Consider the following 13367-nt stretch of genomic DNA (forward strand, 5'->3'; position numbering starts at 1 on the left):
AGTAATTTTTGTAGCACCATATTGGCCCAAAAGACCGTGGTTCCCCCTCCTGAGATCCCTGTCAGTGGGAGAGCCCTTCCACCTTCCAACAAGACCGGACCTACTGTCGCAGGGCCCTCTTCTTTACCCGGAAGTTCACAAGTTCAGGCTTACGGCCTGGAGCTTGAGCGGGTAAAGTTCCTAGGAAAGGGTCTTTCCCCTAAGGTTATTTCCACCATTAGCGAGAGCCTTAAACCCTCGACACACAAAATCTACTCCAAAGTCTGGAAAAAATTTTCGGAGTGGTTAGGCCAGGACATCCAGCAGCTGGATCAGCCAGACGTCCGGAAAATCTTAGATTTTCTCCAGGCGGGCCTGGATAAAGGTTTGAGTCCGAATACGCTCAAAGTCCAAATTGCGGCCTTGGGGGCATTCTTCGATCTCGCGCTAGCGGAGCACAGGTGGATTAGGAGATTTCTTAGAGGGGCGAGCAGATTACATCCATTCACACGGGCCACGGCACCACCCTGGGATCTAACCATAGTCCTTCAGGCCTTATGCGACCCCCCATTTGAACCGATTACGGATCTATCCATCGCCTGGCTGACATACAAGGTAGCCCTGCTTGTGGCAGTTACGTTAGCCAGACGCGTGGGGGAAATCCAGGCCCTCTCACGAAGGGCCCCATATATGACTATCCACCCGGACAAAATAGTTTTTTCTTTAGACCCATCCTTCCAGCCTAAAGTATTGTCAGATTTCCACAGGGGCCAACCAATAGTTATTCCAGCCTTTTGCCAAAATTTCAAAAATGCAAAAGAACAAAAGCTCCATAATATAGACGTCAAAAGAGCGGTACTAGCGTACCTCGAGGCAACAGAAAGTTTCAGGAAGTCTGACAAACTTTTCGTTCAATTTCAGGGGCAGGCCAAAGGAAAGGCCGCTTCTAAAGATGCGATCGCCAGGTGGCTCAGGAGAGCCATCCAGGAGGCTTGCAAGGCCAAGGGCATCCCCCCTCCAGAAGGATTGAAGGCCCACTCAACGAGAGCGGTGGCATCCTCTTGGGCGGAGAGAGCGCACGCATCGATTGAGCAAATCTGTAACGCAGCCACATGGACTTCAGGCCATACTTTCATCAAACATTATAGGCTGGACTTTAAATATAGTCAGGACGCATCCTTCGGTAGGAAGGTGCTCCAAGCCGTAATCCCTCCCTAAAAAGCCCATGCCACTTATTTGGTATTCCTCCAGCGTATGCTGTCATGATGTCATGGGGAAAACGGGAATTTTTTCTTACCGATAATTCCCTTTCTGGAAGACATCATGACAGCATACGGGCTTTTTTCCCCCCCTTACCAACATGGTTACCCTAGTTTGTCCAACACATGAGGTAATGTGTATGCTTTAACTTTGTTTTCTGAGGTGTGTGATGTCAATAAAAACACACCTTCTGGTTAAGTAACTGGTCACTGTGGTCATTTGGAAAGCACTGGTGTTGGTGGAGGGGAGGTGCTTTTTATATTCTGCCTCTTCCTGTCCCTTCAGGTCAGCAGGTGAGCAACCTCCAGCGTATGCTGTCATGATGTCTTCCAGAAAGGGAATTATCGGTAAGAAAAAATTCCCGTTTTTCTGCCCTTTTGACTCGGGGAGGAAGGAGCATTGGGCCTCTGAGTCGAATGTTATGCCTAAAAACACCTTCTCCGTGCTGGGGTTTAGGCTGGACTTCTCCCAATTTATTATCCAACCTAGGAACTGTAATAGGTTGAGCACTGTTGCCAAGTTTTCTGCTAGGTGTTCCCTGGACTCGGCTATAATTAGTATGTCATCCAGGTAGGGGACTATCAGAATCGACCTCTGCCTTAGGTATGCTGCAACCTCCGCCATGATTTTCGTGAAGATGCGGGGGTGCTGAGGAGATTCCAAAGGGCAGGCATCTGAATTGGAGATGTCTTGTCTTCTTGCCCATCTCCAGCGCGAACCTTAGGTACTTCCTTGAGTCCCTGTGGATTGGTACGTGAAAATAGGCGTCCTTCAGGTCGATCGACGCCATGTAGGCACCCTTGGGGATCAACCTTACTGTTGATGTGATGGATTCCATCCTGAACTTTCGATACTTGACGAAGACGTTCAGGGGTTTTAGATTTATTATCATGTGTGAACCTCCACAGGGTTTTTTTATTAGGAAGAGACTGGAGTAATGCCCCCAGGTCTCCTCTTCCTGTGGCACGAGGGACACTGCTCTTAGGCGTTGTAGGTCCTGTACCGCCTGCTGGAGTGGGTGCAGTTGTACTGGACCTCGCGTGGTAATGTATCTTCTCCTGGGGAGGGATACCAGTTCGATTCGGTATCCCTGCTGCAGGATCTCCGGGATTCACGTGCTCCTGCAAATCGAGGCCCACTGATCCGCGAAGCTCTGCAGCCTCGCCCCCACTGGGATGGCGTCAGGGCTTCTGCTTGGCTGGCTCCCCCTGGTGTGGGTTGAAGAGGAAGCTCCTCCCTCTGCCTCCCTTGGGGTAACTCCAGCGGCCAGTCTTGCCTTTGCCTCTATATGGTACCGGCTGTTGTGCTGGGGCCCGGAAGAAGGTCCTCCCTTTACGCTGTTTCTCTTCCGGGAATCCCTTCTTCTTGTCTGACGCTTTTTCTAGGATTTTGTCCAGATCTGGACCAAAGAGGAACTGGCCGTAGAAGGGGAGCAAGCACAGTTTATTCTTTGATGTTAGGTCACCCGACCATGACTTCAGCCACAGGACTCTTCTGTCCGAGTTGGTTAGGGCCGTTGCTTTTGCCGAAAGCTTCACTGACTCCGCTGCTGCATCTGCCAGGAAGTTGGTGGTCATTTTTAGCATAGGGAGGAAATCTATAATTTGTTCCCTCTGTGTTTTGCTCGAGATATGCAGCTCCAGTTGCTCTAGCCACACTCCCAGGGTTCTGGCGACACACGTGGCTGCCACCCCTGGCCTGAGCGTACTGGCAGCTGCCTCCCAGGATCTTCTTAATAGGCCCTCCGCCTTCCGATCCATTGGGTCTCTAAGCTGTGTGGCGTCTTCAAAGGGCAATGTTGTCCTCCTAGCCACCTTAGCCACTGGGACGTCCACCTTGGGTACTTCCTCCCATTTCGCACATACCCCCTCCTCAAACGGGTAGTGCCTCCTAACCCCTTTAGAAGAGAAGGAGCCCCTGTCGGGTTTCTTCCACTCCTTGAGTATTAATTTGGCTATGTTGCTGTGGACCGGGAATGTATCCTTCCTCCTCTCTCCTAACCCCCCAAACACCTCGTCCTGCATTGAACGGGGTTCCCTGGGTTCTTCCATTTTTAGTGTGGCTCTAACGGATTTGATCAGTTCCGTTAGGTCTTCTCTATGGAAGAGGTATTTTTGGTATTCCTCTTCCTCTGAGGACTCCTCGAGCACCAGCTCTTCTGGTTCCGATCCCGAACTCTCCTCAGAGTCTGAGTGCTCCTCTGGGCTATGCGCCTTCCTTTGGCGTTTTGCCCCCTTGGGTGGCGTTTTAGGAGTAGTCAGTGCTGACCGCACTTCCTCTCGGACGAGCTTCCTGACGTCCTCGAGGAATCCGCCCGATTCCTTCTTGACCAGCTTGGCTATGCATGTTTTGCATAAGGGTCTCACATGCGAAGCCGGTAGTCTTGCGCTGCATTCTGCGCACTTTTTAGCTTTGGCTCTGGGAGGGGCATCTCTTTTATCCCCCTGGCAGATAAACAAAATTTTGCGTGTAAGGATGCAACATTCATTAGTAACATACGAATATGCATGCCTTGTTTTGCCCCACTGGCTACTTACGGTTGCCGCCGCGGTTGAACATTCCGCGACCTCTGGTGCTGGAGCACTCATTGCTTTGTCACTGGTGCTGCAGACACTCCTGGGGCAGTAAGCCAATACTCACTGAATGGCCTCTTCGCTCAGCGCCATCTTCTCTCAGGTTCCTTTTTAAATCATTTTTTTGAATTTTGGCGCCTTTAATTTTTAGCCCCGCCCCCTCCGAGCGCCGTCCGTGCCCTGCGCGGTGACGTCATCGCGCTCGTCACATGACGCGACGCCCCGCCCCCCCCCCCCACTGCTCGTTAAGGGGAAGCCGGAAGCGCCGCGCACGTTCCTAAGCCGGCACAGAGGAGAGCTGGAGCCCCGCATTGAACCCCCCATGGGCCGCCGCGGGAGGAACCTGGCCCGGGGGAACCACCCCATGTGGCGTCCCGGGAGCCGCTCTGCAAGAAGGGAGGACAGGCTGGACCACTGCCCTCCGATCTGCCGGTACGTTCTTCGGGCTGGCGTCTCCACCAGCCCCTCTCGGTGATCCTGCTTCCAGGACAGGAAAACACTGAGGGGAGGACGGGGGGGATTTTAACCTCTCGGTGTGTTCCTGTCCTATCAGGAGGAGGCGATCTCAGGTGGTGCTGTCGTGGAGACGTCCTGGGAAAAATACTTACCATAACAGGCACCGTCTGGGTCCCTCCCGCTGGTCTCCACAGTTCCAAGCGCCGACAGAACATTGCATGCTGGCAACGGGGTTTGTAAACCCTGATGGTTGCTCTGATTGTTCTCAAGCATCACAGCTCAGCCAATCACAGCCATCACATTAAATGGCTGCGATTGGTTCTCAAGCACCACAGCTCAGCCAATCAAAGCAATCGCTTGCCGGAGGCGGGATTCACAAACCCCATTACCAGCAAGCGATGTTCTGTTGGTGCTGAGAACTGCAAACAAGCCTGCCAGGACTGTGGAGACCAGCGGGAGGGACCCAGACGGTGCCCGTTAGGGTAAGAATGTTGTTTTTTTGTGTTTGTTTTTTGTTTTGTTTGTTTTTAAGTTAAGACATCCACCGAAAATAAGACCCAGTGCCTCTTTTAGGGCAAAAATTAATACAAGGGTATACGCCTTGTGCCATTTATCCTACAAGTTCAGATTAATGCTGGAGATGCTCTAGTGACAATGGCACCTTGGAACACATTTTTGGGGATTGTCCAAGTATTAACTGCTTTTGGAACCAAACCAAATTCCTTCTTGATAATACTTGAAGTATCCTAATAAAATGGCGCTGCTCCTCAGCTCTGATGCACGTAGGCATTGCAAGTTTAGCTCCTACCCATAAAGCCAAAGTCTATAAAAGGGGTCCATTCGGCTTCCGCTAAGCTGCGCGGCTTCTATTTCGAGCCAGAACCTCCGACTGGAGGCTCCAACGCAGATGTGAAATCCCCCTTAACATTACATAAACTCATTGAGTTTTTACATAAAACCTTATTGGAGGTATACTGTGTTTGCAAACCACCAGTTATTGCATGTTTATGTGGTTTTTAAGCAATTAGAAGAAAAAAAAAAGAAGAGAAGTTGAGCTCTTTATATGTACAATTGTTATCAGCTACAATTATCTTTTAATGAAGCTTTGTATCAATAGTTTGAAAATTGGGACAATGTAACAATCCTTTCTCGCTCAATGAAACCTATTCAAAAATATATAAATATTTAGACGACCAGTAGACCTACAATGACATTAATGTAAGCCGACCCTCAATACGTATTCCATGTCGGAGAGAACGTTGGCTCAGCCAGTAACGGGAGGAAACAAAAACCTAGATTTTCACGCTTAATAAAAACAAGTTCTGCAGCTGGCAGATCCGAAATTCAGGCAACTGGCCAATATTTCCAGAACCTCCACAAACATTTACATGCGAGCGACAGAATGGAGCGGCTCGTCCTACGGCACCGATATAAGCTATGCTCTTAGGTTGTTGGCCCTTTAAGACAAGAAAAACCACTTCAAGGTCAAACACGGTTATTAATACACAGGAAAGCAGATGCTTCAGGCAGACGGCCCAGATGCCACCAAGGACTCGAAATACACCATTCCGAAGAAAGGAAACAGACCAATTCAGACAGTGGAAAGGAGAATGTCCAACGGTGAGAGGACACAGAGTCTCCGGCCAGGTACAGCCAAGGGTTTCCGTTCCATTCATATACAGAGACACCTAAGTAGATTTTAATATATGTAGACATTTCCAAGGTGCAACAGAATGGAAAGTACATCTAAGACACCGAGATCCAAGAATGAGCCATCAACGTGAGACCAATGGAGGTCACCATGCCTGATACTGTAGCTCAGCTCCATTCGCTTGAGAGAAGGAGGCTCTACGCTTAGATGATTTATGGGGGTCAGAACCCCAAAACCAAACAGACCATGTCATAATCATGGAAAAAAAAAAAAAAAAATCATCCTTTCCCCCCCCCAAAAAAAGGGTCTTTTTTTTTTTTTTTTTTTTTTTAACCCCATTGCCTTCACAGGACATCCGGCAGCGGGGGTCCTTCCCGCAACTTGACGTACACGTAATGTGGATAGTGAGAGATCATAAGAGATCTCGCGCTATCTGGCAGCAGGAGTCGGCTGTCACTGATAGCCGGCCTACCGCTGAAAACACCCTTCCCTGCCGCAATCTATGTAGATCGAGGCATGGGAAGAGTTTACAGAGGGAGCGTGATTACATGCAACCAGCGAGAGCCTGGCTGGTTGCCGTGGTAACTGGACGCCACCTACAGGCGTCCTGTATTACCACTACCTATGATTGCTATAACAAGCGATAAGGCATTGCAGGAGAGAAGTTTTGCAATGCCTTATCATAGCGATCACTGCTATGGTGTAAGTCCCCCAGGGGGACACAATTTTTTTTTTTTTCTCTAAACACAAAGAAAAATAATGTACAAAAAAAAAAAAACCCCAAAAAAACTTGTGTTCTCATATTAGCATAACAAAAAAAAAAAAAAAAAAAGAAAGGGGGAATCCACATATTTGGTATTGTCGTGTCGGTAACAACGGGTAAAATAATTTGAACATGCTTCTTATACTGCACGGCAAAAAGTTTAAAAAAATAAAATACGCCAAAAAAACGCTATAAAAGTGATCAAAAAGCCGTATGTACCCCAAAATGGTACAAATAAAAACTGCAGCTCGTTTCACAAAAAAAAAAAAAAAAAAAAAAAAAGTCCTGTCCATGGAAAAATACCAAAGTTACAGAACTTTGAATGCAGTGATTTAGAAAAAAAAAAATCCCGAAAAAGGTTTTTTATTGCAGAAAAGTGGGGAAAATAATAATAGAATTTTGCCATCCTTGGAACCGTACCGGCCCACAGAAAAATGTATTGTCATTTATGCTGCATAATTAACGCTTAAAGAGAAAGAAAAAAAAAATCTATGGCAGAATTGATGCGTTTTCTCTTCCTGCGATCATAAAAATAAAATAAAACGTTTTACAATATAGTCTATGTAACCAAAAATGGCACCGATAACTACAGTTCGCCATGCAAAAAACAAGCCCTTATACGGCCGCGCCGACAGAAAAATAAAAAAAAAGTTATGGCTTTTGAAAAAAAAAATGGAGATTAAAATTTGCCAAAAATCGTTGCTTCCTTAAGGCCTCATGTCCACTGGGAAATTCGGGGCTGCGCGGACTCTCCATGCAGAATCGCGCAGCGGGTCCCTCCTTTCCCGTAGACTTGAGGCCTGAAAATAGATTTTACTTATCTATCCAGATGGTGCGGGTTCCCGTCTGCGTGGCAAGATCTTTTTTTCTGCCAGGCGGATGTGCGCGCCGTGCACTCTTTTTTTGAACTCCCGCGCTCCCGCGGCAGAGCAGAAATTCAGCAGCGGGTGTCTCGCGGATCCGGACAGCTTCCATACGCTTCAATGGAAGGCCTGTGGGAGCTGTCTGTGCGGGAAACCCGCAGAAAATGGAGCATGCTGCGGGTGATTTCCCGCACGTGCGATCCGCGCAGCAGGGGAAAAGGACATCCTCGGGTATTCACTTACCTGCGGGTGTCCAATGCATTCCTATGGGCGAGGATCACGTGAGCAGGACACCCGCGCGGATTTAGTGAGTCAATTTAGCTAGTGGACATGAGGCCCAAGACCAAAATAGGCCATGTCCTTAAGGGGTTAATTCCTGCTCTCCATGGCCAAAAATAAGTACGGGATGTATACCCACCTTTTCTGGCTCCCCACATGCCCTTCATTTTGGCCACCTCAGTGTTTAAGCGCCGAGGTCTTTGATTGGCAGCAGCAGCCGCCAGTGATGTCCTGTATACAGAACGGTGCGGCAGCGCTGGAAAGGCGACTACGGACACTGAGTTTTTGGACATCGGCAGCAGGAATTAAAACAAATAAGAGGCATAACTTTCCTCAATGCTGTTATGGCGCTCTTATGGCGTACGTCATGGCGTACTTCTGTGATCATTCCATGCTTTAACAGCCAATGTAAAGCACTTTATGATCGGGTTAGAACTCGCTTTTATTCTTCCAACAGCCAATCACATATATCCATGCACATACTAACGGCTTCATTCGCACATATCTAATGAGCATGTGCGTTCAATCTAAACACTACCAAACAAAAACGAGTGAAATTACGAGAAGTTAAACCATCTACACGTATAAAAAGTAAAAAGTCATTGTTTTGAAAGCAAATGAGTCGTTCGGTCAGGTGAATGATATATCGCCCCATGTAAAAAGCACCCTCAGACACAACACCTCTAACGCTAGCCAAGTTTGCAAAAAAATAACAAAACCAAAAAAGTAAACAAAACGACACAAAATAAACCATGGACCGAGAATGAAAGAAGACACTAGAACGAAAGCCGCCCTGTTTATGTGGGTTTCATTTGTACTATTGAACTTCCGCCAATATCTGACAGCTAAAGACAGAAAACACAACACTGCGGGGAGATTATTAAGATTGGGGTTTCAAACAGTTAAAGGGGTTGTCCCGCGCCGAAACGGGGTTTTTTTTTTTTTCAATAGACCCCCCGTTCGGCGCGTGACAAACCCGATGCAGGGGTTAAAAATAAAAACCGGACAGTGCTTACCTGAATCCCCGCGCTCCGGTGACTTCTTACTTACCTGCTGAAGATGGCCGCCGGGATCTTCTCCCTCGGTGGACCGCAGCTCTTCTGTGCGGTCCATTGCCGATTCCAGCCTCCTGATTGGCTGGAATCGGCACGTGACGGGGCGGAGCTACGAGGAGCCGCTCTCCGGCACGAGCGGGCCCCATTGAGAAAAGAAGACCGGACTGCGCAAGCGCGTCTAATCCGGCGATTAGACGCTGAGATTAGACGGCACCATGGAGACGGGGACGCTAGCAACGGAACAGGTAAGTGAATAACTTCTGTATGGCTCATAATTAATGCACAATGTACATTACAAAGTGCATTAATATGGCCATACAGAAGTGTATAGACCCACTTGCTTTCGCGGGACAACCCCTTTAATAGGATTACTGTAGGTGCAATATGTGACTAAGCTATGAAGAGGGATATCCCCCTTTGTACAGTAGGTTGGGAAGTTACAGTTTCTCCCTAAGTAGAGTATGGAGAATGAGTGAGGAGACTTAGAAGGTCACCCATGTTCCTCTGGGAAATATGCAAATGGGACGATGGAACAAAGTCTGTCTGTACAGGGTTACATTTTCCTTCTGAAGACGACTCTGGCTTTGTCGCACAATTCCCAGGCATTGTTACAAGGCTTGTTAAAAAGTCTGACATTGGCTTGCTGGAATGTTGCTTTCCAATAGGTGGCGCTGTAGAGGCATTGTCCCATCTTCATACATTAGGCACAGCCGGGGCCTCTCATGCATGGAGGAATATGTCTATACCATCTACAAGATGGAATAGATTTCTGGATAAGTTACACCCAAGTCTGTCGGGTCACAGCGGCCATGCTTCACCCCAACAAGCCACACCCACATGGAAGTAGGTCTCGCACCAAATTCTGCACTGATAAATTCCACCGTGTTTTAACCCCCTCCCATTGGACATAGGCTAGCAAAGCAGAGGTTGGAACAGAAGCCAAAGTTTGGTAATTAATGTATTCTCATACTTACTGAAAATAATCAATTACAATCTGATTAATCAGTTGTAAAGAATATCATTCAGCAGCGACAACCAATATGGCTGCACTTGCCACAATACCAAATATGTAGTTTTATTTTGTGATTTAGATTTTTTTAATTATAGATATGGCAAAAGGGGGGTGATTTAAACGTTTACCTTTTTTGGTTTGTTTTCTTTTTACAATTCATAACTTTCTTCATTTTTTTTTTTCTTTACTTTAAAGTCCCCCTGGGGGACTACAACATGCGATGCTTTGATCACTCCTGCAGTACGACGTAATGCTACAGCATTACGTCATAGTGCATTCTGACAGGCAGCGTATCAAGCCACCGCACGGGGATGGCTTGATAGGCAGTCTCCAAATGCAGCCCTAGGGCCTTTCAGAAGGCCCCAGGCTGTCATGACACCTGAGCGGCTCCCCCGCTCTCACATCCTTCAGGGGATTTAAGCGCCGTTGTCAGAATTGACAGCGGCATTAAAAGGGTTAATAGCCCCGATCGGCCGCACTGCCAATTGCAGCTATCGCCCGCGGGTGTCAGCTGTGATAAACAGCTGACGCCCGCACTGTATGAAGAGAGGTCACCTCGCGATCTTTCTTCATACATACCCCGACGCTCCAGGACGTACCCTGACATCCTTGGTTATGAAGGGGTTAATGGCCACCATAATTGGATAGATTCATGGCAACAACTCCACAAGTAGAGGAAATCTAATCACCAGACACTTTGGCTTCTGCTAGAACTTTATAATAGTTAGTAGACTTTACAGTTAGGGTAGAAATCCTCTAACAGAGCTGGTAAATCATGACAGATCTCAGATGCAGGCAGGCAGAATGTAATCTGAACCGTCCTCCAACTCACCGGCCGTCCACGGCATCAGATAGCTTGAAGTCAATCTGCAGCTCATAAAGGGTCGTCTTCATACGGTCTCTCCTGTCTTTCCGACGCTTCAAATTAATGAGGAAAATCTGTGAAGGGAAGTCAATGAGGAGGATGAAGTGATAGATGGCCATCTTATGGTCTGCTCTATGGTTGGGCCATCATGAAAACGTCCTTCATCTCTAACAAGGAGGCATTCTCTACCTCTAGAGGAAAGAAGGTTTCCACACAGACATAGAAGGGTCTTTTTTACTGTAAGAGCAGTGAGGCTATGGAGCTCTCTGCCTGAGGATGTGGTGATGGTGAACTCATAAAAGAGTACAAGAGGGACCTGGACGTCTTCCTTGACCATCCCATCACCTGTTATAGTCACTGATCATCTCAGAAGGGTCAGTGATCCAGGGATTATTCTAATTACCAGAATGGAGTTGGGAAAGAATTTTTTCCCTTAAAAACGGGCCAAATTAGCTTCTACCTTATTGGGTTTTATTGCCTTCTTTTGGATCAACATCAAAGGGCAATAGGCTGAACTAGATGGACTTTTCTGCCTTACATACTATGTAGGTGGTCTCTACCAGTACAAGCAGGCTCGATCCTGTATGATAAAGCCCCTCTGCCCAACTATCTGCCCATTTCACACTTACCGAAGGCTTTGATGGCCTCCATTAAAATCTGGACAAAGAACAAAACCAAGACAGATACATTGAGGCAGACACAATCGTATGTTGTCCACTCACCTCATCCAGCGACAGCTTGTCCGGGACTTTTGGCGGAACAGACAGGAAAATTGATGCTTCAACCGGAGGACCCTTCACTGTAGACAGAACACAACCAACGGAGTTACATATGTGGGATAAAGAATATAACATGCAGACAACCGTCGTCTACAAGGTCAGGGAAATCCTGAGGGTTCGAATCGGTCAACAGAAAGTTGTGTCTGAGGAGTCTTGCAATAAGCAAAAGCCACACACATTCAGCAGGAAGTTTTCTAAGGGTGCGGCATCACAAAACCTCCGACGCCGTCCCAGACAGCCTTGAGGAACCCAACTTGGGAACTATTGGCTTGTAGGAAGGGGTTGTATAGAATTAGAAAAACCGTGGCCGTTCTTTCCAACACCACTGCCACAAGTGTCCACAGGTTGTGTGCGGTATTGCAGCTCCGTTTCATTCACTTCAATAGTAGAATAGTCTTCTGGCTCGTCTCCTGCCATCACCTTCTACCGATACTCACCCATCACCTCCAGCTTGGTGTGCAGGAAGTTGTCAGCCTCGTCCAGCAAGGTGCTATGCGCCCGCAGAGGGACTGGCAGGTTACCGTATGCTACTTTATTGCATATGAACATCTGGACATCTGGGGAGAAAAACAAGGAACGGTTGGGCAGGTGGCTGTTATATCTTTAGGCCGCTCTCAGACATGAGCTAGGCAAAACACTGCAGTTTTGATTGTGGCGTTTGCCGCAATTTTATTTTCGTGGGTTTTAGTGCACCCCATCATTGTGATGGGTGAGGAGGTGCGCTAAACCCGGAAAAATAGAGCAGACAGCACTCGAAAAATTAAGCAAACGTCTGTGAGGCCCCATTGAAATCAATGGGAGAGTTATACCGCGATTACCGCAGGATGTGTGAGAGTGGCCTAACCATGAAAGGAACGCGGATCATAAATAGGTCTTTAGTTTATTGTCATCCCCTCGCTGTGCACTGACTTTTTGATGAGCTGGTGCTTACACTATGCTACTGAAAGTAATTGGAAACCTGGAGAAGACTCAAAAGTAGCATTTATATACACTACCGTTCAAAAGTTTGGGGTCACATTGAAATGTCCTTATTTTTGAAGGAAAAGCACTGTACTTTTCAATGAAGATAACTTTAAACTAGTCCTAACTTTAAACAAATGCACTCTATACATTGCTAATGTGGTAAATGACTATTCTAGCTGCAAATACCTGTTTTTTTGTGCAAAATCTACAAAGGTGAATAGAGGCCCATTTCCAGCAACTATCACTCCAGTGTTCTAATGGTACAATGTGTTTGCTCATTGGCTCAGAAGGCTAATTGATGATTAGAAAACCCTTGTGCAATCATGTTCACACATCTGAAAACAGTCTAGCTCGTTACAGAAGCTACAAAACTGACCTTCCTGTGAGCAGATTGAGTTTCTGGAGCATCACATTTGTGGGGTCAATTAAACGCTCAAAATGGCCAGAAAAAGAGAACTTTCATCTGAAACTCGACAGTCTATTCTTGTTCTTAGAAATGAAGGCTATTCCATGCGAGAAATTGCTAAGAAATTGAAGATTTCCTACAACGGTGTGTACTACTCCCTTCAGAGGACAGCACAAACAGGCTCTAACCAGAGTAGAAAAAGAAGTGGGAGGCCGCGTTGCACAACTAAGCAAGAAGATAAGCACATTAGAGTCTCTAGTTTGAGAAACAGACGCCTCACAGGTACCCAACTGGCATCTTCATTAAATAGTACCCGCAAAACACCAGTGTCAACATCTACAGTGAAGAGGCGGCTGCAGGATTTGGGGCTTCAGGGCAGAGTGGCAAAGAAAAAGCCATATCTGAGACTGGCCAATAAAAGAAAAAGATTAAGATGGGCAAAAGAACACAGACATTGGACAGA

The 13367-nt window shown here is 47.1% G+C and overlaps 1 protein-coding gene across 1 annotated transcript in view; it reads right to left on the minus strand.

Moving 5' to 3' along the window:
- The window catches only part of COLGALT1 (collagen beta(1-O)galactosyltransferase 1), a 62787-nt gene that overhangs the window by 34825 nt on the left and 14595 nt on the right, over positions 1 to 13367 (minus strand). Inside the window, exons 6-8 of the mRNA XM_066593227.1 lie at positions 11973 to 12092; positions 11479 to 11555; positions 10724 to 10830 (exon numbers count right to left, since the gene is read on the minus strand). Coding sequence (XP_066449324.1) covers positions 10724 to 10830; positions 11479 to 11555; positions 11973 to 12092 — 304 coding nt within the window. The remainder of the gene's footprint in view (positions 1 to 10723; positions 10831 to 11478; positions 11556 to 11972; positions 12093 to 13367) is intronic.

The sequence above is a fragment of the Eleutherodactylus coqui genome, chromosome 2 (genome assembly GCF_035609145.1).
Source record: "Eleutherodactylus coqui strain aEleCoq1 chromosome 2, aEleCoq1.hap1, whole genome shotgun sequence".
Lineage (NCBI taxonomy): Eukaryota > Metazoa > Chordata > Amphibia > Anura > Eleutherodactylidae > Eleutherodactylus > Eleutherodactylus coqui.